Source organism: Chionomys nivalis, chromosome 3, assembly GCF_950005125.1.
Source record: "Chionomys nivalis chromosome 3, mChiNiv1.1, whole genome shotgun sequence".
Taxonomy (NCBI): Eukaryota; Metazoa; Chordata; class Mammalia; order Rodentia; family Cricetidae; genus Chionomys; species Chionomys nivalis.
In genome coordinates this window covers 64,967,362-64,992,102 of record NC_080088.1, presented here as the reverse complement: position 1 = coordinate 64,992,102, position 24,741 = coordinate 64,967,362, and the positions used below count along the sequence as shown (strand labels likewise).

Genomic DNA, 24,741 nt, shown 5'->3' with positions numbered 1-24,741 from the left:
CAATACCACTAATTGGCTTTATAACCTTTCACAGGCAATATCCCTTTTCTGAGCCCCAGTTCCCTTTTCAAAACACAAAACGGTTGAGTTGAAGATGAAAGAGATATTTGGAGCCATGCAACTAATTCAGATTATTACGGAGAAAATATAGCTAGAGAAAGGAAGGAATCCAAAGCGCCCAAAATCTTGGTCAGAACCAGTTTGAACCGGTCTTAACCGGTTGAAACCAGTCTGAGCCGGTTGAAGCCTGTCTGATTCGGTTGGAACCGGTCTGATCTGGTCAGAACCGGTTTGAGCCGGCCTGAACCAATTTGAACCAGTCAAGACCAGTTTAAACCAGTTTGATCCGGTTTGAATTGGTTGGAGCCAGTTGGAGGTGGTTTGAACCAGTTGAAACCAGTTAGAACCAGTTTGAACAGGCCATGACCAGTCTGGACCAGTATGAGCTGGTCTGAACCGGTTTGAGTCCATCTGATCTGGTTTGAACTGGTCGAAGCTGGTTTCAGCCCATTGAGGCCAGTCTGAGCCGGTCGAAACCGTTCTGAACTGGTTTGATCTGGTTTGAACCTTCTGCTTCCTGTTCATCAAGACAGGAATGGCCTTCGTCACATGCTCTGATTGCCATAGTGTTCTGCCCCATCCTGGAGCCTGTGGAGCCAAGGACTATTGGCTGGAAGCTCTGAAACTATAAGTCAAAATATATCTTCCTTCTCACATTGTGTACATCAAGTATGCAGTCTCGTGCCACACAAATTATCTCCTTGAGGATAGGTGAGGAAGGAGAGGACATAGCATTTACTTGTGACCATGAGCTCATCTGACTCAGTCAGGTACTGTTCACATCCCTCCAGGATGGTCACATGGGACCCTTCTCTGGGGCCTTTTGGAGTAACATTTCCTAGTTCTTTCTGGTTGCTTAGAGAACTGTTCTCCCATTTTTTCCATGACGACTACTGCTCAACCTATATAACCAATGTATATCCGTAGCTGTTGGGCGGGGCTGGGGAAGCAGTACTCCACACTTCCCCTACGTCTGCCTTCAACTGGAACTTTTGAACATTAAAAAATAGTTGGGAGAAACAGATAGCTGGGGGACTAGGAAGAAGCTGTGCCTGAAGAGGGGATGGTAGGGAGGAAATAGGGAAGGATGGGTTACAAGGAAAGGAGAGGACGAATATCACGTTTTGAAAGTCAAAAGAAGACTTAGAAGATGGCTTAGCTGAACGCTGCTGAAGGGCCATTACTTGAGCTACAGAGCTGTGAAGAGACCTTGACAGACACAACTTCAATAAATCAGTGCCATTAAAATTCAGATGAAAGCCAGCTAAAGAGAGAATGAATAAAATCAATTGTGCCTTCACTAAACGCAATATGTGTTTATTCCAAACCTAGAGTTTAACTGTCTGAAGGCCCTTTCGGATCTGATCGCAGACATTATAAACTAGCCGACCAGGACTCGACCTCCCGGCTCTAAGATTGTTCGGTTACGAAAATACTTTTAAACAGATCTCATTAAATCGGATGCTCCCAATAAACATTCATCGTGTGTATTTCATGTGTCCAGCCCGCTCAACCCTCTCGCTCCGAACCCTTAAACAGAGGAAGATCATTTTCAAAATTCCTACACGGACACTTTGAGGGCAGGGCTGAGGGGGGTGCCTAAATGGGTTCCGCCCACAGGCTTCCGGTGCGTGTGCACGTACTCCGCGGCCCGTTTGTGCAGCCTCCCTAGCGTTCCTGTGGGTGGTTATTTCGGTGACGGACTGACTACGGGTGCCCGGTGGGTTCTTGCGGAAGTCCTTTCGCCATTGAGAGGGACTCGGCGGCTGCTCTATGCCCTTGTTGCCGAGGGACTCTTCCTGGGTCGTTGCGGGAGCAGGAGTCGGACTGGGGCCGACACGGGGCTCCCACGTGGCCGTCTCGGCGCCTGTGTATGGTCTGCGCTGGCGGGATGTGGCGAGCACGCCGGGCGGCAGTGGCCTGGTAAGTGCGGCCTGCGACCTGGCCCCGTTATGTCATGGTCTGGGCCATTTGGACAGCGGGGTTGTCCCATCACTACTTCCTGAATGTGCAGGTGACCCTCAGGCCAGGCCGAGGCTCTTAAGAGAATTCTCACACATGTTTGAGCACCCGAAACTGACAGTACCTGACCGGTGACCACTCCTTGTTCAACTCGAAGATTTTGGACACCTTCGGTCTTGACCCGTCATTGCTGTCCCCTTTGCCTCTGCCCTTGTGATTCCGCTGTTAGCTCTTTCCTGGTTGCTGCTTTTATTGTTGCTGTTCTCTCCCGGCCCGTCTCTTATCTGTGCGTGTCACTGAACTGTCGTCTTCCAGCCGTATGCCATGTCCACTTTGCACTTGCAGCCACTTTGGCTCTTCTGTGTGAAAGGGATCTGTCTGTTTGCCTGACCCTCTGGCTAGAGTCACATCTCGAGCAGTGACGCACATAAAGAGATGCCCTCCTCAGAGATCTTGTGCAGCGTTGAGGTACACTTTCAGGTGCAACGTGCTGCATGCGGCGCCACTTTTCTAATCACGCTGCTGTTGTTGCCCTGGTCTGGTTTTGAAGTAGAAAAATCATAAAATATTTTGATATGTGTGGATTGCCGTATGCACTTTAATGTTACCAAATTTGGTGTTACATATGCAATTCGTTTCCGTAGCCTCCAAGCTTCACACATTGTTTCAAACGTTTGATGATAGCAAGTTATATGCACCAAGGAAGATTGGGAAATATAGTTCTCCTGAATTAACTTCACCTTTAGACATTGATCTTAAATTTTATTTAGAACTTTTAAAGGATTTTGGTTTACTTATGTGTATGGGAGGGGCGATCTGTGCCAGAGTACAGGTGATCTCTCTGGGCAGAGGGGTAGGATCCCCCTGCAGATGGAGTTACAGGCGATTGAGCTGCCTGACATGGATCCTGGGGACCAAACTCAGGTCCTCTGCAGGTACAGCAAGCATTTCTAATCATTCCATCCACCTCTGCAGTCCCCGGAACTTTTTTTTTTTTTAATGTGTATATCTGTTTTGCCAGCATGTATGTCTGTGTGCTACATATCTCTACTGCCCATAGCGACGAAATCACAGCATTAGCACGCTGGGGCTGGAGTGACAGACAGTAGTGAGTTGTCATGTGGATGCTGGAAATCCAACCTTGGTCTTCTGGAAGGGCAATCCTTTTTCTTAACCAATAAACTATCTCTCCAATAAATTATCTCTCCAGCCCTGCCCTCGGGAACTTTCTTTTTAATGGTGTAAATGATTTTATTATACTTAAAAGAAGGGAACCCATTTGTTTTGTCAGAGTTAATTAAGAGTCCAAAAGTGGAACCACCTTTGCTACAATGTGGTTCTTGTTAATCTTGTGGGATTTTAATTATGAGTAAACTCACAATCTTTGGTATTGAAATAAGCTATCTGCAACTTTTGCATTTTCACCATTTTGTAATTAATGTGGAGATATTTCTATTTTCTATAAAATAGAGAAAATGCTGAAGATAGCATATTCATTTTAAACAACAAGACATGTAGGAAACACTTTAAATTGAGTTGACAAACAGATGTATAGTTTGAGTTGTTTATTTAATCAGTTATGTACCATGAGGCTGAATTGTTCCTGAAATTAGGGGTTCCACAGTCATGGCTTTAGCATGTCTCATGCCGAAGCACAGCTTAGCTAATGACAGAAATGGATATATGAAAGCCGGAAAGCCCCAAGCTCAGGAATTTGCCTTTTGCTGTAGTTCCTCTGCAAGTTATATCTGAAATATTGCAGCTTAGTACTACTTTAGTCGTAAGATGGAAACAGATTTTTATATACACATAAAAATACTCCTCCTGGACAAGTCAAAATGAAGACTGATGGCCAACATTGTGGGGGTGCAGTAAATATTTGTTCTATATAGGTAAAAGATGTGGTAGTTGAGCAAGAGATGACTCATGGTGATCTACTTTGCATCACATTCGAATTTTGTTTTTAAGTTTCTTTAGATAAAGAAGTCTTTTTCTCTTCATAGCCACATTTAGGATCTTTCTTGACTTTGTCCTTTGTCTCAGATTTCTTAAGGCTTTGTTCAGCTGTGGGTTTTCTTTTTCCTCAGTCGTCTGGCTTGACCTTTGATTTAAAAAAAAAAAATCTTTCTTCAGTTCTGCAAAATTTTTCTTCAGCTTTACTTTCTTCCTCCCATTGCAACTGTTCTTTTTCTTTCTAAATAATTTAAAAGAATATAAGATTGCTTTAGGTAGGTCCAGTATGTTCTTCATTTCCAAAATAAAGACATGGAATCCCTTTTTCTTTCCACACGTTTTAAAAGATATAAGGTTACCTCTCTGCAAGGATTCATTCATGTTTTCTCCAAGCTACACAGTTAACCATTGTAAAAGAGAAAATGTTTGTAATGTACCAAGTTGTCAGCCAAGTCATAAAACTGCATGTTGTAAAGTCCTTTTATAGTACAGTTTGTTTATGAGTATGCTCAAACTCTACTGAAAAAAAATTAGCAGTCTCCAAACCTACAAAGTGCCCAGAGGTGCTCAGGCATATTCATAGTCAGTGCTTCATTCCCTGAGCCCAGTGAACCATTGCTGTATATTCTGTGGGCTGCATCACACCTCCCATTCCCCTAATTCTCCACTCCCTTATCCAGTGGACCATTGCTGTGTATCCTGTGGGCTGCATCACACCTCCCATTCCCCTAATTCTCCACTCCCTTATCCAGTGGACCATTGCTGTGTATCCTGTGGGCTGCATCACACCTCCCATTCCCCTAATTCTCCACTCCCTTATCCAGTGGACCATTGCTGTGTATCCTGTGGGCTGCATCACACCTCCCATTCCCCTAATTCTCCACTCCCTTATCCAGTGGACCATTGCTGTGTATCCTGTGGGCTGCATCACACCTCCCATTCCCCCTAATTCTCCACTCCCTTATCCAGTGGACCATTGCTGTGTATCCTGTGGGCTGCATCACACCTCCCATCTCCCTACTTTGCATCATAGCTTTTATGTTTTCTACATTTTTTCCTTATTCTGCATCCTAGGCAGTGTCCTTGATTATTTTCTGCTATTGATGTCTATGCAAGTGCAGCTTTGCTTTCCATGAACTGCTTTTTTGATATTCACTAAGCTCTTTTTTAATGTTTAAATCTATAAATGCTATATTCTCTAATATTTTTGAACATGTTCTTATTTAAGTTTGCAGTTTTTTCAGGATTCCTGTCCATACCAGTGATAGCATGCTAATAGCTGCTGGTTTGCTGCAGGGGTCTGGTTGTCTGGTGACATTTAAACATGAAGGGCCAGTGGCTGATGCAGATGCTCTGGCCATGCTGCGTTTTCTTTACTGATTATTTCACTTTCCTTTTTGGACTTTTATGGAATTGCACAGGCAGGTGATTCGAGCTGTTACAAATGCAGAACTGGTGCCAGCTCCTCCTGGAAGCCTCCACACATACACATGCACTTAAGATCCCCAGGTCTTCCCTGACAGACTGCTCAGCTTCCAGAGGCAATTGCTGTCTTCCTGCTCCTTTTACTCTCTTACCTATATATCGTGAATACTTTGTTGTGGGGCTGGAGAGATGGCTGTTCCTCCAGGGGACCTGGGTCTAAATACTGTCACCCACATGACAGCCCACAACCATCTGTAACTCCAGTTCCAGGAAGTCTGATGCTTCATCTGACTTCTGCTGATACCATGTACACATGTGGTACCCCGACATACATGAAGACAAAACACCAATAATAAACATAAAGTAATAATAGCATTTTTTATTAATTAATTAATTTATTTAATTATTAAAGATTTCTGCCTCTTCCCCGCCACCACCTCCCATTCCCCCCCTCCCCCAATCAAGTCTTCCTCCCTCCTCAGCCCAAAATAATAGCATTTTTAAGACTTAAAAAAATAGGAAATCTGATGAAGACTAGCTTTCCCCTGGGTGAGCTTTGTCTGCCTTTTGAACTGGAAGCTCTAGACAATGCCTGTCTTAGTACAGGGATTTGTTCTGAGTCCATTATGGCTCCAGAGGACAACTGAAGACATTCTACATCTAACTACTGACCTGGAATATCCTGTCCCTGGCTCTCATGGTTATTGCTGTCACCATTGTGAAAATAGGAATAGTTGAGGATATGGAGAGAGATGAGGAAGAAAACAAAGGCATAAATTTCCTAGGGCTGTACTTGGCCTTAGAGTTCATCTAGGTGGGATTATATTTAGGTTAGCCCCTTTCAGAAAAGGAGAAATCAGTCACTTATTCACAAACTGATAAAGTTCAATACCAATTAATACTGAAGTGACACGAAGCCATTACTCTAAGCAGCCTTTGCTAAGTTCTTTGTAGGCCCCAAGGCAAATCCAGAGAGCAGGGCCTCCATACTGTCCTCACAGCCCCACATTCAGTGTTCCCTGAAACACTGTTTATACGGGTGATTGTAGTAAGAGGCTACTTGTTTGTTTCCGGCTGCTCAGCCCTGAAAACAGTACACAGAAACCATATTACTTGTAATACTGTTTGGCCAATAGCTTAAGCATATTTCTGGCTCACTCACATCTTAAAATAACCCATCTCCATTAATCTGTGTATCCCCATGAGGCTGGGCTTATCGCGTAAAGTTCCGGCGTCTGTCGTCTGTCTCCGGAGAGGCTACATGGCTTCTCACTGACTCCACCTTCTTTCTCCTAGCATTCAGTTTAGTTTTCCCTGTCTGGTTCTATTCTACCCTGTCACAGGCCCCAAACAGATTCTTTATTAACCAGTGATATTCACAGCACACAGAGGTGAATCCCACATCAGGTGCTGCTCTCCACACTTCCCCAGCGTCATCTCTTGTGGAAAGAGCTCAGACTTTATTACAGAACTGAACCTGGTTTCAGCCTCTCTTTCACTGTTAGGCAAGACATCATTTTTAAACAGGCAGGTTTATAACAGGAACTGTTTATTCTTTCAAGTTTTCCCTCCTCAAGTTTGTGAAAGTACCTAGCATAATATCTGGGACATAGCTAGAAACAAGAGCTGAAGCCTGCAATGCCTTTTCTGTGTAACTGGACGAATGGACATTCTAACACTAGCATTGGGCCTCACCAACAGGATGGAACCAGATGTGGTTGAATGAGATAGGGCATGTAGGCTTCTTGTGCCAAAGAAGGGTAGGGTGGAGCGCAGGCCCTTAGCGTGTACATTGAAGGATCCTCATCTTTTGAAGGCTGCTCCAATACTTGCATTTTCCTAAGGAACCAGGTTTTTGAGACAAGATTAATTTAGTTTCCATCTCTAGGCTAATTTAGGATTAGGAGGCAGAACAAGCAGATATTCTTGACTGCTAGAATTTTTGTCCTTAAAAGCAGAATTTTGCATGCCTTTTTGTTACCAGCTGTTACAGTGCACAGCTGTTGGTAAACTAGTGCTCACCTCTTCCTTCTTCGGTTTCAGTTCCTTGGACCACTATATCACAGCCCACATAAATAAATTAACATGTAGAGTCTGGAGTCCCCGAGCCTGGACTTATAGTTCACCTTTATTCCTGTGTTACTGTCTTCTTGGACAAGTTGTGTTTATATCTCTGTGCTAGATTGTCCTTCATCTGTAGAATGGGCTAGTGTAACTACTCATGGTAGGGATTGAATGAGCTGGCACACAGCAAATGCAGACTACCATGTGATGGGACGTGGTGTGTCAGTATACAGGTGTGCTCTTTCCTCTCAGTTCCCAGGCATTGTTACTTTCTCTGATGTGTCTCCCATCCTTGTTTGTTTTTCAGTGAAGTCTGCCAATCACTAGTGAAGCACAGCTCTGGAATACAAAGAAACTTACCACTCCAGAAACTACATCTGGTTTCACGAAGTATTTATCGGTCACATCTTCCCACTCTAAAGCTTCAAAGACCCCAACTAAGGACATCATTTCAGCAGTTCTCTTCTCTAACTAACCTTTCTTTGCATAAATTAAAACTTTCTCCTATTAAATATGGCTACCAGCCCCGCAGGAACTTTTGGCCAGCAAGGTTAGCTGCAAGGCTCTTAAAACTTCGATATATCATACTTGGATCTGCTGTTGGAGGTGGCTATACCGCAAAAAAAGTGAGTTTACTTTCTTATTATAGTTGTAACTATTCCAAAAAATCATAAATTTGTATAGCATAGGAGAAAGAAGTTGACATTTTTCTTTAGTGAGTAAAATATAATTAGCTGTTGAAACATTTTCTGTGTATATTTACGATGTCTTATGTTGTTTCAGTGATGCCATTTAAATATTAACTATAATTATAAATGATCTGAAGATGGAGCCCTAGTCTGAGAGTAAGAAAACTTAAATTTGGCTGTGGACATTGCCACTTAGCAAAGGAGAGAAAGTTGGGTGGTGTGTTCACAGGGCTACTTCTAAGAGCCCTGAGTCCAGAAGCAAGGTGACTGCTCACTGACCCATCTTCCTTTTTCTTCATGGTGTTATTTAATGCCAACACGAGCCTTGTTTGAAATAGAATTTTGAATTTTACATTTCTCACATTTGATAGAAGAATATTTACTTTCATTCTATATACTCACCTACTGATTTGTTCTTAAAAGACCTAGACTTACATAGATCTGTTCCATAAGAGTTCTGTACATGATACAATTCCTAGTAGATTGTTTTCATCAACCTGATTTCTGTTTTTATTGGGTATGGCACTTAGAATATCTGATTGACATATGTTCTTGTCTTTTAGACCTTCGATGAATGGAAAGATATGATACCAGACCTTAGTGATTATAAGTGGATTGTGCCTGACTTTATATGGGAAATTGATGAGTATATTGATTTGGGTTTGTATCATCAACACTAAAAATAGCTTTTGCATTGTTTTGGGGAGGGACGGGAGTAGAAATAAATGCATTGATAGTTTTAGCTTTTGAGTCTAATATGTGATAGTTTTATTTTAATAAAGTAATAATCTATAAAAGAAAAATTTTATTACACTTATTTATATGTGTGTGGGTGTGCATTCACTTGTGTGCACATGTGCATGCATGTAAAGATCAGAAGACTTTTTTTTTTTTTAATTAAAAGGGATCCTATGGATACAGGGACAAACTCAGGTTGACAGGCCTGGTAACTTTTACCCCACTGAGCCATTTTGCCAACTCAGAGAATAAAAGTATGAGACTCAGTACCCAGCAGTCTGCTATTTTAACATGGCTGTCCCCACTCTTGTGAAATATTTTCTTCTGGTTTTGCTTATTAGTTGAATGTGGCTAACATTTTGCTTTCTTATTTAAAAGTTACATGGCATATGTACCTTGACATTTTGTATTTTGCTACCTAGCACATCCCCTCTGCGTTTCCGTGCTTCTAGCAGCCTTTCCAGACACCAGTTTTAGTATTATGCAATATTGCCTGCATCTTACTTACTAGGACCCTAACCAAAAACCCCTCTCTTTGGTTAACTGCTTTGGTTATTTGTGCTTTCTGCAGACAAGTTTCTTTAAAGTCTGTTAGTGTGGAAAGTGGCTTCATCCCTTTGACAAGTAGGTAAAAACAGCAATAGCTGATTGCAAGTAATTCATGATGAGCTTAAAAAGTTTGGCGTATTTTCTTCAGTCCCTTTTTGAGATCTATGGGGGTGGAATTAGTCTGCATAAATCTCCATCCTAGTACTTCTTAAAGGTAACCATGAAACAAAGGCGTTTTTAGGAAGGGGACAGTTTTGCTTTTTAAAATAGAATACATGTCAGTACTGTGCAATACTGTATTTGCCAGTATCCTAGTGTAGTAACTGAGAGTCTGGATTTGGAGTTAGGCTGCCTGGTCTTGAACCCCGGCTCCCTCACTTCTTTGCTGCGTGCTCTAGATTCTCAACTCTTAAGCGGAGTTGACAGTAGGAAGTCTTTTGTAGGACTGGCTTGAGGTTTAAACAAGTTGACACATTTATACCTAGTTGTTTACTGTTTCCTACTTTAAGACTGCTTGTGACTCCTGTTTTCATCTTCTCTAGACAAAATTAGAAAAGCCCTTCCCAGTTCAGAAGACCTTGCCAAGTTAGCACCCGACCTGGACAAGATTGCCGACAGTCTCACCTTATTGAAGGACTTCTTCACCACAGGTAAGGGGAGACTTTTCAGCTGACTTCACAACTTAGGAACCTCGTAGATGGTCTTATTTGTTCTCATTTTTTAAATTAAAGCATTTTAAAACAAACCCAAAAGCATTTTGTTTTAACACAAGATAAACATAAAGTTTTCACAATACTTTTAATCATTAGCCTAATCAAATGAAAATTTGTAAGAATGTGTGCTTCCCTTTTAGTTGGTGAGTAAGAAAATATTGCTTCTTGACAAGTGGATGAGACTACCTATGCATTTGCTTTTCATAACTGCTTAGAGCCAATATTGTTACTTTGAAACAAATTTAATAGTATAGTCCATATATGGTACAATTCATAAGGTTTATCCTCCTGTATTGTCCAAGTGTTGCCCTAATATGATATAAGTCTGAGATCTCAGACCTCTTTGCTTATTCTTATTAAATTTTTATTTCCCCTTTTGCTGATTTTTCACAGGTCACAAATTGGTTAGTGAAGTCATAGAAGCTTCTGGCCCACTTCTCTTGTTAGGTGTGTAACCAGACATTTTCGCTGACCTTAACATGCCCTTTAAATGCTTCTAATACACTAGGCACGAATAAGATTGCAGACCAAATTTATAATCCTGCTTATATATGCTGATCTTTAAACCCAGAACTGTATTAGACAAACTTATATCCTTTTGATGGAAATAGTAAAAAAAAAAAAACATTTATGACAAAATTTAAATTGCTAAATATATGACATAAAATTATTAAAAGAAAATTTGCTTAGCCAGAGTGTTTTCCTGAAAAAAAAAAACTCTTTTTGATAATTGAAATGAAAAGTAATTTTAGCTTGTCTCATCTGCCCTGTCATAGTGACATTAAATTTGCTTTGTATCATATACGTTGTCTGATGGCAGTGGTACTTGACTAAACTGTAAGTGGTCCCTTTAAAAAAAAAATCCTTACCAAAGACTTCTTAATTTCACTTATACTTTAAAAAAGAGTTAATTTTGAACATTTTGACATTGATTGCCAGTAATTTTCTTAAAAATAAAAATGTATTCTTTGAACCTTGCTTGGTTGCTCTTGAACCACAACCTCACCACTGAGGCCAGCCTCAGTCTCCTGAGCAGAGTGCCGGGACTGCAGGCATGCTCCGGGACTGCAGGCATGCTCCGGGACTGCAGGCATGCTCCGGGACTGCAGGCATGCTCCGGGACTGCAGGCATGCTCCGGGACTGCAGGCATGCTCCTGCTCTGTTTTGATTTGGTTTCATTTCTCATGCTGGGGACCCAGTGTGTACTAGGCAAGCACTCTGCCACTGGGCTGTTTCTCCCCACCCCATTTACTTTTTAATTGCTTAGGTCAGATTTGGAATTTAGCTTGGACTGTTGACATCACTGGGGAATGTAAAAAGCTGTGTTTCTCTTTAAGGTTCACCTGGAGAAACAGCATTTAGAGCAACTGATCATGGACCCGAAAGTGACAAGCATTATAAGAAGGTAAGTACAGAGTACTGAAAATTTGACTTTTCCTTTATTGTTCAGATATTTGAAAATGTTGCTCCATTACTAGAAAATATAAAACTGTATGCTTACTAAGTGAGCGCTGCAGGTCTTACTGCAACAGCTCTGGGATAGAATCAAGAATGCCCATTCCCCTCTGGTTATGCTCTGCGAAGTAACCATTCGAGAGTTTGTTATAAAATATATGTGGGGCTGTAGACATTTAAGCAATCTTCTCTTTCTTGGGACTTCACAGACCAACATATATTCATTCATACATGTTCGTAGATCTCCAAAAGAACTCAGGATGTACAAGGAATACCACATTTATGCATAGAACCTACTTCCTCTTCTGGAGACTTACATTGGAAAGTTTGGAGAAAGATATGAGAGAATAGAAAATGTGTTATTAGCAGATGAATCAGTTCTTACATGTTGAGAACCTACATGGTTGTGTATGAATGAGTTCACTGAGAATACATCGGTTTTGGTATATCTCAGACAATCCATGTGGACGCTACAGAACAGGTGTTAGCACAAGTTACTCTGCATTTCTAGTCAGATGCTCTGCTATTACTGCCTTAGTTTTTAACTTCCATCACCTTTTTTAACTGGAAAAAGAAATAATTACATGTAAAGTTTTTTAAAAATAATGCCTGGATAAATAAATTTATAAGCAAAAGATTCTGTAAACATTATATTTAAATTAAATATTTAAGTTAAATATGGACTGTGTAGTTTATGCTGAATGTTAAAGCATCATAGGAAAGAAATAATTTTATGATTCTTAAAGCAGAAAGAAGAAATCTTTTCTGTATTTCCATTTCTTTCTACTTGAACCTTTTTTTGCTATTCCAAATCTTAAAGATATTTCCAAGATTTATTTTCTGTCGGCTTTTAGGTAAAACATACTATAGAATACATATTTGCTTTCATTTTGATCTGTTTTTAGTACACATACTTTTAATTAAGGAACACTCCTTATTTGTGCATCGAGGAATAGGGTTAGAAAATAGCTTATCAAATGTGGCTAATTTGAGCCAGGGAAAGCCTCGGCTAAAGAAAGCCAAAAACTTAATGTGAAAAGTTAAGTAATCTGAGAAGGAAGCCCTTTCGACAGGTATGGTCATGTGGACCCTTGAGCAGCAGTGATTTGCCTAAATCAGTAGCCATGTTTGTCTCTGCTTTCTCACTGACACTGCATGGGGTCGCTTTAGTAAATGGAGAGCTGATTTTAGACTCGATCAGATTAAATCCCCTAAGCTCTGCCAAGATGATAAGCAAATCATCTATAACTGATCTCTGTAGAATAAATGAAGCAAGAGACTATATCTTTGGGAATTTAATTATTCTTATAGATTTTGTTTTATTCAATTGACTTGAAAATAAATTTGTTGCTTTTTTAAACAATGAATTTGTTTGGCAGTAATGCCCCTTGTAACTTCTTTCCTTTAATTTTTTTCTCAATTTATGGTAATTACTTTCCCCTATTAAAACTTACTAATTGGGGCTGGCCGTATGACTCAGCTGTTGAGGGCACTTCCTGGACTTCAGAGCACCCACACCAGGTGCAACCACCTGAACTCCAGTGCCACAGGATTTGTACCTTCTGGAGTCCTTGCACAGTGGACTCGCATATTACATTTCCACATGCAGATACATACACACATATAATTTTAATTATTTATTAAATGATTTAAGCTTACCAATTTCCAGTGGTTTATTATAAATATTAATTCTGTTAATACAGAATTGTACCTTTGCTGCTTTTAATACAGGTTAAATCAAGTTATAGAAAATGCTAATAGAGTCAAGCCATGTCCAAAACTTGTTCTGATAGTTTTCAGTTCTGTTGATGCAGTGTTATTTCTAATGTTTGACTCTTGCTTATGATACTTGAGAGTAATACAAGCCACATAGACAAGATATAGATAGGTTAGTGTGGTTTGATGGACCTTGCCTACAAAGTCATGTTTGAATATCGTCATGCAAGGAGACTTGAGCCAGTAGTCTTTTTGAGATCATTCATACTGGGCTGGAGAGATGGCTCAGCTGTTAAAGGCTAGGCTCACAACCAAAAATATAAGAGATCATTCAGACCTCAGTTTCTAATCATTTATGTATTTTATTTGTGTGTGTTTTGCTTGTGTACCATCTGTATGCATCATACCCACAAAGGCCAAAAAAAGGGTCGTATCCCCTGGGATTGGAGTTATAGTGAGTTGTGACCTACTATGGGAATTAAACCTTTATTCTCTAGAAGAGCAGCCAGTTCTCTCAACCACTCAGCCTTCTCTCCAGCCTGCTCAGATAGCAGTATTAAAGAGTTGAGTGATCAGCCTGGTATGGTGGTGCACTCCTTTAATCCCAACACTTGGGAGGCAGAGGTAGGTGAAGGTGGATCTCTGTGACTTTGAGACCAGCCTGGTCTACAAAGCAAGTTCCCATACAGCTAGCACTGTTACATGGGGAAACCCTGTCTTGAAGAGAGAGAGAGAGAGAGAGAGACAGAGAGAGAGAGAGACAGAGACAGAGAGAGACAGACAGACAGAGAGAGAGAGACAGAGATTGAGAGATTTAAGGGATCATCAGCAGTGCTAGGATGACATCCACAGTTTGTCTCTCTGGTTTCCTTTTAGTTGTTTTAGCCTTGGCTCTTAAGATGTCCTCATTAAAATCATATTCTGGTCAACATCTGTACCAACCTAAATGTGCCTGATTTCACCTACGTTGTATTGAGGGTTCGAAGCAGTCATGCTTCAGTTTAATAGTTGTCTGTTCATGGTTGTAGTTTCTGGCAAAACTTCTCTACTAGAATAGTAGATGCAATGCAAAAACGATTGTTTAAAATAGTAGTAAATGGAATACATTTCTACAACTAGAACTGAAGAGAAGAGTTGCCCTCTCTAATAGGAGAACACTGTCTTGGCAGTAGAGTTAGGAACACTCAAAGCCAGCTGAAAGGAAACTCAGATGTCAGATAGTGTGGCCCGAGTCATGACCAACACGACAAGTGGTGGCTTGTGCTTCCTGTCTTGAGCTCACTTGTCTTTGGGGAATTAAAGTGGAGATCTTCAGAAAACAAAGAAGCCACACGACACTGCACAGCTAAACATCATCCCGTTCCTTTGCTTCTACCTGAACTCTTATCTGTTTAGACTGTGGACACTATGCTGCGTTGATCAGAAGTTTTGTTGTGAAATGACTAAGCAGTTGGCCTTACTGCATTGCCTAATAAGCATACTGCGTTTTATGTCATTTAGGAAATACTATGAATATGTATCAATAAATTAGACTGTTGTAAGTAGCCACTTAGAAACAAAAGAATGTAATGGAAATTATAATTGATAATTACTGATAGCCATTTTATTTATCTCTTAAAACTATATGTAGAAAATGTTCAAGTAGAAAATTATATAGTATGCTATTTCTGATTGAAAATTAAATAACCCAAAGTGGGAAGACATTTCATTTTGGCAACCAATAACAAATTTTGCATTCATAAATATCTTGAGCAGGTATGTATTAGAAAACCAGTTGTTGGGCTGGAGAAATGGCTCAGTGGTTAAGAGCACTGACTGCTCTTCTAGAAGACCTGGGTTCAATTCCCAGCACCCCCATGACAGCTTACAGCTGTCTGTAACTCCAGGATCCAGCTTTATTTTTAAAAAAATTTTTTAAAAGTTGTTTTTAGCTAAACATATAGCTGAATTATTCAAAGTTTGGAAAATAGTGCTTATGACTATTGCCTAAAGTTCTTTTACTAAACCAAAATGAAGTTTGGTAAATGTTATCTTTTTAGTATCGATGCCAAATACTTTATTTAGGTTTGCAGATCATAATGTCTCTATCAGCTTGTTAGCCTGCCCACTGTATGCTGTCAACTCCGCTCTGCAGTAATCTAGATATTCCTGCCACTGTGCTCTTTGAACTGCGGGTTGATTCTAATGGGTCAAAGGCACTTTGAAAATAGCTGTGCACTATTACTGGGTGGAACTGACACAGACTTTCAATCATGGGTCCCATTTTTCCTGTTTTCTAAACTGTAACCTACAAATTATTTAGCTTCTCTGAGTTTCTCCTTTCCTCTGGAAAAGGAGGAGTAAATGTCAATAAATGTGAAGCTGCTAGGAAGTAAGGGGCAGTGACTGTGCTGTGAGAGGTTCTGTCTCAATGAGATGTTAACATTTGTTTGATTTCTTCTCCTTGCTTTGTTATGAAGTCTTTTGGAGATTGTGAAAATGGAAAAATGATCTGTAGAACTGACCTTGTGGCTTCTAAAGAGTTTTAAATTATCTTTAACCAGAAACTACAGGTGATCGATGGATAGGTAAAGTTCAGCTGTGTTTTGACTCACTCAAGCAACAACATATGCCAAACCCTGTTCTACCTGGCTGTTAACACATCTCAGATATGCCAGGCCTTATTTAAGGTGCTAGGTATTAAAATAAACAAAGTGGAGCATATCTATGGTGCCAGCCACTCAGGAGGCTGATAGGAGGCTTGCTGGAAGTCAGACCTTTCGACCTGTCTAACATAGCAAGTGAGGTAGTTATCTTAGCCTGTTCAAGCTTTATAAAAGAAGGGCCTTAACGAGGCGGATTATAAACAACAGACATGTATTCCTCACGGTCCTAGAGCTGGGATATGAGAGTAAGATGCCAGGTGTGATGTGTGGTGAACACTGTCTGTCTGCAGGGCAGAAGGGACTAGGCAGGCAGCTCCTGGCATCTCCTTTACAAGAGCGCTTAACCTGGAGGCCTTGTGACTTCATCACCATGCCGATGCCCTGATTCTCTTCCTACCACACTGAGGGTTAGGTTTCACTGTGAATTTGGGGGAGCTCATATTTAGACTATAGCATAATAATTCAAATTTCTTAAAATCTTTTGTACCGAAGTCATTAAATTTTAAGCTGGCATTTTCAGTTGGTTTTAGAGCTCTAATTAGAACCAATTTTTTGACGTAATGCTGTCATTTTTTTTACAATTATAAATGTTATACCTGAAACATGAGACAAGATTGTCAAATTACCAATGACCAAAGTTTGTTAAAGATTATACCTTTTAAACCAGGCATGGTGGTACACGCCTTTAATCCCAGGACTTGGGAGGTAGAGGCAAGTGTATCTCTGTGAGTTTGAGACCACCTGGTCTACATAGCCAGTCAGAGTTACATGGTTTTCTCTCTCTCTCTCTCTCTCTCTCTCTCTCTCTCTCTCTCTCTCTCTCTCTCTCTCTCTCTCTCTCTCTCTCTCTTTGATAAATTATTGAAGTTACCTTCTCTAATTGTTAGTCATAGTCATTGTGATTTGTTACAGTTACTGTGATTTCTATATAATATCTTTAAAATGATTATTTCTTGAGAGAAAAGAGTTGAAGCTCAGGAGAGTGTTACTGGCACAGGTGTTCTGTGCATCTGTCTCTTGGCTGTTCTCCATGCTCAGAGGCTGGCAGCTGCACACCTTATTTGGTTCTTAACTTGGGGGAAGGTGCTTAAGTTGCATGATTCTAATCCTTGTTTTCTCCTACTTTTTTTTAGGAGGTAACAGTTAATTTCACCTACCTTCACATAGCAGTGCTTCAGTAACAGACTTGGAAGGAAAGTGAGGTGTCACTAGAAAGAGTACTTTCTGGTAGTCTAATAGATATTATCATGTTAACTACACAGCTGTGCTTAGAAATAAGTGGAAATTCAGGGTGGGGCAGTTAAGCTAAGTCAAAGTCACTTGACATTTTGTAAGTTGGAGTAGTAGTGGTATATAAATATTAACAGGTAAACTACCAGGTATGTCCAGCCTTTTGACACTGACACTGCTTGTCATTTACAAAGTTCACACTGGAAAACTGCACAACTGACTTAAGAAATAAAAGTCAAATAAATATAATCTTCTAAGTAAGTTTGTGCTGCATGTGGCCCATGGGCCTGGGGTTGACCCACTGCAGGCTAACATAGGAAGCCTTCTTCAAAGGCAGATGTCTGTGTCATCTAAATACTTGGGTGATTAGAAGACATGATGACAAGATAAGAGTGCTGGTGGATAACACTGCCAAATTACTTTCTGTTGTTTCATGTTTGGAGTGACAAAAATTATGGGAATAATGAAGATAATTGGCAGTGACTTTGATAAATTTGTCAATGATCATATATATATATATATATATCTTAAAAGACAGCCCCAATTTTTATGAGTCCCTTTTATACTATTGAATCTGGAAACAAATGTTGACATTTTGCTTGTCAGCTGCTTTCATCCTTTGATTTGCTGTAAATCATTCAGTTTTCTTCATTGTCTAACACTGACAGTAATCATAGCATCAAAAGTGGGAATGAAACAAAAATCCCCAAATTTTCTGTCAATTTTTCTATAACTTAGACTGTTTTACTGTATAATTCAAACCCCCATGTTATTTTTAGGAACTCTTTTTATGGTTTCTTAATTTCTTGGGTTATGTAAGGTAAATAAGTGAGCCTTCTACAAACTAAAATTTGAATGTGCATTTTAAGAGACTTTCTAATAATACGAAACAGTATTTTCCACAATTATTTCTTGAAATCTGAAGCTTTGTAAAGTCCTGATTTAGATTGTTTTAGTAATTACTAGCTTTCTTGCCTTTAGTTTGACTTGGTAAGTCTGAGCCCATTTTTTTTTTTAACACGTTACACTGTTCAAATTGATTGTTGGAACTTCACCATTTTAGTTTTTCTAGTTGAGAAAACATCAGTCTAGTATCACTGTTGGTTCTTAATTGTATTTTTCTTCACTTATCTCAAAGTTGACTTTCTCCTAGGCCAACAGTTCACAACACAAAGGGCCCTTAGCTCAGTAGGCAGGCAGAAGGCCTTGTGTGTTTTAGTATTGTACCACAGGGGAGCGCAATGTACAGATAGTGTACCGGCTCAACTTTAATGATTGAGTAGAATCGATGTTAGAAATAAAATTTAAAAAGTAATATGCTCCAACTAGTTCTTATTTTTTCAGTTTTCATAATAACTATTGTTTCTGTATCTTAATTATGTTTTTTTAGTAATATATGCTGTTACTTTCTCAGAAGCTATTCTATTTTATGTCAAAACAGCTCATAAAAAGTGAAAATTCCATCAAGCTGGTTATGTAATGTTTCAAGTCAACAGCATACATTGATTAGTAGTACACACTGGCAGTTTTATAAAGAGTTTTATCAGGAAATCCAGGGACCTGCCATGCCGTCCTCCTTGCACACTCCCGTAGTCTGGTTTCCCTCTGTGTTGACATTGTCTTACTGGCTACTGAGTCAGTGGTCACTGCCCTCTCACGTTCACTTTTTAAACCATGCTGCTTTATTTTGCTGAGATGCCCAGTTTGCCGAGGGGAAAATGGAAATGCATTGCAGAGCCCATATGTGGGCTAGCACTGTGGGTGCGTGAGTTTCCATTTTTGTTTTAAGCTATCCATTCCTCCCTGTCTTGCATCTGTTCTTCTGTTGTACCCTTTGGTTTAACATTGTTCTCCTCCCCAATTTTCCTCTTCTCCTCATTGTAAACTCATGGCAGGGTCTGCTTGGTGAGCTCATTCTCTTACAACAGCAAATTCAAGAGCACGAAGAGGAAGCACGCAGAACCGCTGGCCAGTATAGCACGAGCTATGCCCAACAGAAGCGCAAGGTGATGGATGGTTTACGGGGGCTACTGATGCATCTCACTAATCAGTCAATTCTGCCAAGATCGTGTCGCCTTAATCTGTTGATGGGCTCCAGTCATGGGCAATTATTTTTAACAAATTAAATTAAAAAGATACATCATACCTCCTAAAGTGGATAGTGTAGACAAAACCCAAAATATAACTCCAGTATAGAAACTAAGGTTTGGAAGATTAGGTTATCTGTGAGCGTCCATAGATTTGTATTTAGGATGAAACTGGGAATTGTTGTTTATGGGATCCAGTTGAGTCACTCAGATACCTGGGTATTGAAGCTCTCATGAAGTTTTTAAAAAACGGGCTTTTACCATTAGATCAAAGCCCCATAGGATCAGTCCCTGTATTCTGTACAGACTTTTATCACAATGAAACAAGTATAATGATTATGCATTTGTTTGCAGATCTCAAACTAATTATCTCAGTTCATTTAGATCAGAGAAGTTTTAAAGCTATATACAAATCTTACCCAGGCAAAAAGAATCAGTCGTATATAGTTAGCTTCTTGTTTCCTGTTCGATCTAAATCAAGGAATATATAGATACAGACTCGATGCAGTGCTTCTACTGGCTAATCTTGGTGGTGGTTTATGCTGGAGAGTGTTCATCCTAATTCCATGTTCACTCACTGTCACTTCCTGGCTTTTCCCAATTCCATGGCTATGCAACCAACAACTCACTGTATATTGTTCAGTTTTCAGTGGATGAATAAAATAAGTAGAAGAAACAGGTTATTTCATCTTTGTGGTTAAAGTAGATACCCTGACTTGAGGAAGGACTTATTTTAAACATCTCTCATTCCGTATGTTGTGATTATATCATTTAAATGCTCTAAGACTGAGCTATCCATATTATAGATTTGTTATAGAGAGAAGTGGGAGGAATGTGTGCTCTGGAATGTTAGAAATATGAACATAATGCCAAGTGCATTTTGGTCTTTTTCATAGTGGTAAGATGGAAATGAGGCCCATCTTTCTGCCATCCTAAACTCTAAGATACAGATTAAGATTATACCAACATGCTGCTAATTCTGACCTTTCCAGGGATTGCAGTAGTAAGTACTGGCTGATTTTTTGTGATAGCAGACATGCCTGCTTTACAGGTCTTCAGACTTTTGACTGCCGTTCCTGTTCTATTTACTGGTTATTTACTCAACCCTTTTGTTCCCCTCTTCGGGATTTGTGAAATAGAGTGACAGAACTATGCTTCTGTCTGGGTTGTTTTGTAAAGGAACACTTAGTGGGACACCAGCCAGGGCATTATTTATAAAAGAACACTTAGTGGGACACCAGCCAGGGCATTGTTTATAAAGGAACACTTAGTGGGACACCAGCCAGGGCATTGTTTATAAAGGAACACTTAGTGGGACACCAGCCAGGGCATTATTTATAAAGGAACACTTAGTGGGACACCAGCCAGGGCATTGTTTATAAAGGAACACTTAGTGGGACACCAGCCAGGGCATTGTTTATAAAGGAACACTTAGTGGGACACCAGCCAGGGCATTGTTTATAAAGGAACACTTAGTGGGACACCAGCCAGGGCTTGCCTCTGCCCGCTGTATAGTGAACTTGTGTGAAAGTTAATGGGGCATTAAAAAGAAGTTATGCTACCCCATAATGATGACATTCTTCCTGTCCTGAAAGCCCAGTTCCATGCTGTGTCTTCCTCTGCACCCCTACAGTTAGGACAGAGATGTCATCAGCTCTTCACCATCATAGTCAAAAGATTAGCATTCCAGGCATCTGAGGTTTGCAGGAGGCCTAAAGTAAGCCACAGGCCTTTTAATTCCTTTAAATATTTATTTCTCTGTTCTTGAAGAGTCTAACTAGGTCTTCATTTTTCAGCATTTTGTTAGAAATAGAGTTTTTGCCTGTATTTTCTGAGCAAAAGAGATGAACTGAGGCCAGAGGTATTGGTCATTTCCTCCTATGAGTATGTCCAGATAAAATTTTCCAAAAATTTTCCAGAGATCCTCACATGCACACTTGTTTCAGAGCAGCCATGGTGACCTTCTAGAACAAGTTCTAAAGCGAGTGTTCTCATGAGGAGCTAAGGTTCTCTTTCATCTGAGCTCATTTGTGCAGAAGAGCCCGCCCTCAGTTCTCCCTCAGTTTCACAGCCTTGGGATTGTGGAAAAGCTCTGGTTCAAGGTCATTGGTTTTGTTCTTGTCAGGGTGACTTTAAAATTAATTTCATAATAGAAACTAAATATATTACACAACAGAATGTGAGTCTCGTGTAAGCAGCTGAGCTTTACCAGTAAAACCATTGGAAGATGGCATACCTAAATTGTCTAAAGAGGTAGGGGGAAGTATAGGCTTCGCAAGCAAGAGAACTTGAGTTTGAGCCCCAGAACCCATGTAAACATGTCAGATATGGTGGCGTCCTCTTGTAATCCCAGTGCTGGGGAGGTAGAAATGGGCTCCTTGGGGCTCACTGGCTAGCCAGCCAGGGCTAATTTGAAAACTCTAGAACAGCGAGAGACACTGACTCTAAGGAGGTGTGTAGTGTCCCGGAGGATGACACTAAGCTAGTCCTCTGTCTCCACATGCCTGTGCATGCATGCACGTGCACATCTAATAGTAAATGACAGAGTGGAATAGCCGTGCTAGTAGTCCCTTAAGGAAACATGTAAAAGTTATCTTCTCACCAATCTTTAATACTTGGTTTTATAAACCTAAAATTTTTTATCCTAAATCTTAGAAAACAAGTGAGAACTTAGTTTTTACTCAACTGCTTATCTTAAAACATTAATTTTGATTCTTATTAAATGAAGCAGCTAGGAAGTATGCCATTTTGTAATATTCTACTTGTTTTGATTTCTTATGTAGTCTTTTTAACCCAACTACTAAGTTAACCTTTTGTAGCCCTTGGCTTATATTAACATTTTAGCCTTTTAATTTAGTTATATTAGTCTCTTAATTATTATTCCACATTCTGAGCAACATTGACTTTTTTATAGTAATTCAGGATGTATTGTAAGAAGTCACTCAGTTTACATTTAAAACTAAAACCAAACAAAACACATCATGGTGGCAAAGAAAAACTTTAATCCCAGTGCTTGGAAGGCAGAAGCAGTCCAATCAGTGAGTTTAAGGCCAGCCTGGTCTACATAGTGAGACCACGTCTAGATGAAAAAAGTAAAGCGAAACAGTTGGAAGTATTAGTTTTTGTGTATTGTATTGTAAATTCGCTACAATTGGATGGCTGTTTAGTGGAAGAAAGTCAGTCCAAGGACCTTTGAAATGAGTGGGGAATTTAATCTGCATCACAGATCTCTATGCTCAGACATTACAGAATGACGGCATGCCCTGTGATTGTAATAGGGAGTGGTCTGCTTCTTCATTGGTCATTTAGGCTTTGTTCTTTGGGTCATGGGCTCTTTGACTTGCCTGCCTCCTCATGCTTTAATTCTTTAATAATTCTTGTCCAGTCTACCTCAGCACACATAATCAAAATGGAAAAATACATTACACCAACAAGTCTCCTCTTAGTTGCCACTTAAGGCTAGAAACAAAATTTGTGTCACAAAATCTCATACAAAATAACTTAAGGAGGTTTCAAATACAGACATTTAAGAAGGAAAATAAATGTACCTATCATTTCTAGCAAGTATTATTATCTATGAAAATGGGGAAATTCTGAAAAGTTATTTGGAATTAGGAGTTGAAAATCTAAAAACATTTTGTAGCATGGACAAGATTTATTAATGTCTACCTCAATTAAAAAAAAGACTCATTTAAAATCTGATGAAGATAACTCTGCCTTGTCAAGAAGTCAGCACACACTTACATGAATTTGTCATATGTGACATTGTTTTCATTGTGTTTTCTGTTTATAATTGTATTGTGACTACTTTAAATTATATTATACAATCAAATTTGGAGACTTTAAACAGTTTGTTTTAGAACTATTGATAACAATTTGAAGTAGTTTACACAATACTGTAAATTTTTTTTTTTATGTTCAAATCAGTTCTAGTTGCCTTACTTGGTTTTACAGATACATTTGTTCTGTTGAGAGTTAGCTCATGTTACATTGAAATCAAACTTAAGAACGAGCCTCTGGCTCCACTCTCTGAAGAGGCCGGTTAGTCTCTGTGTCCGGTGCTTGTGCACATCTCCACAGATAATGAGGAAGTTGAAAGCTGTGCTTTAGAAGATCCACTGTGACCAGTGAGCTTTTGCAGTGGCTGTGAACCGTGACTTATATCTGGAATGCCCGTGCTTGTTTTTGGTGACAAGACAGTGCTTTAGATGTTAGGTTCCTGTGCCTTCATACAAAACAACTCTGATAGAGCAAACCCAGATCCACCTCTGCTGGACTGTGACAAGACAATGATTCTTTGATGTTTCTATTTCATAAGATTTTGAAGAACTGTTATTATTGATGAGTATAACTTTATTATCTTAAATATTCACTTGATTTAAATTTTATTTAAAATATGCATATAGTCAGTGCTGCTTTTAAACTTTAGCTTATTGTGTAGTCTATGTAACCCTAACCCTAGTCAACTAAAATTAATCTATTTTAAATATTTAGGTGTCAGACAAAGAAAAGATTGACCAACTTCAAGAGGAACTTCTGCATACTCAGGTAACTGTAGTCGTAAGGGTACCCAGTGCTCCCCTGCGTGTGAGCTGCTGGGGGGCGAGCACTCAGACACTGAGCAGCATCCTCAGCCCCAGGGACTGCTTTGGGATATGGACAGTGGGTTCTCTTTCCAGCAAAGCAAAAGCTGGAATACTCAATGACAGACCTTTCCACTAAAAGTAATTTTTGTATCTACGAAGGCTGATTGAGAAACAGGGTAAGAAGAAACCAAATGAATACCAGGTTAATTCATTATGTAGAGATTCCTATTTTGAGTGATTCTTGTCCTGATTTTAAAGATAAATTATTGTAAGAGGAGAATGGGTAAAAGTATTTGTCCTTATATAACCTAATGCTTATATTTTCACTTTGCTAAGCAAAATATAAAGAAATTTGAGTTGAGTTTCATGTATCTCTACTTTTCTTTGTTTCCTTGAAACCTGAAAAAAAATGTGATTTTTTTTTACTAGAGATAACTCTGATGGTATAAGCCTATCTCTTAGAGTTAACAGTAGAAATGGTTGTTAAAAAATCAGTTCTGTACGATGTAGTGAGTACCCAACTACCTTCCCATATAAGATTTGTCAGCAGCAGTTACTCTATATTCATAACATCTAATAATTAAGACTTATTCTGTAAGCCAGAAGACATAATTACCATCTGAGGTCTTTTTAGGGAAAACATAAAAGAAGGGGCAGTCTAAATGAAATCAAGCAGCTATTATATTTCTGATACATGGTTTTCCTAGACCTGTTCCTGGAGTCTCATGTGTGATTTTTCACTAAGAGCACCTGTGCTTTGGCTGGCACCTGTCTTTCTCCAGACTTCTCTGCCATGAGTTACCATTTGTGTCTCCACTGCTCCCTTGTCGTATACTCAATATGCTATCCTTAATTTAAAAAAAAAATC

The 24,741-nt window shown here is 39.6% G+C and overlaps 1 protein-coding gene across 4 annotated transcripts in view; it reads left to right on the top strand.

Moving 5' to 3' along the window:
* Positions 1-1,769: 1,769 nt before the first annotated feature.
* Opa1 (OPA1 mitochondrial dynamin like GTPase) overlaps positions 1,770-24,741 on the top strand; it is an 83,250-nt gene continuing 60,278 nt past the window's right edge. The window contains exons 1-8 of one of the 4 annotated variants that reach the window (XM_057764135.1): positions 1,770-1,983; positions 7,772-8,090; positions 8,717-8,813; positions 9,983-10,090; positions 10,547-10,600; positions 11,492-11,559; positions 19,096-19,206; positions 23,782-23,835. In XM_057764135.1, coding sequence (XP_057620118.1) covers positions 1,934-1,983; positions 7,772-8,090; positions 8,717-8,813; positions 9,983-10,090; positions 10,547-10,600; positions 11,492-11,559; positions 19,096-19,206; positions 23,782-23,835 — 861 coding nt within the window. In that variant the 5' untranslated portion in view covers positions 1,770-1,933. The remainder of the gene's footprint in view (positions 1,984-7,771; positions 8,091-8,716; positions 8,814-9,982; positions 10,091-10,546; positions 10,601-11,491; positions 11,560-19,095; positions 19,207-23,781; positions 23,836-24,741) is intronic. The other 3 variants (XM_057764136.1, XM_057764137.1, XM_057764139.1) reach the window with 3 other exon arrangements.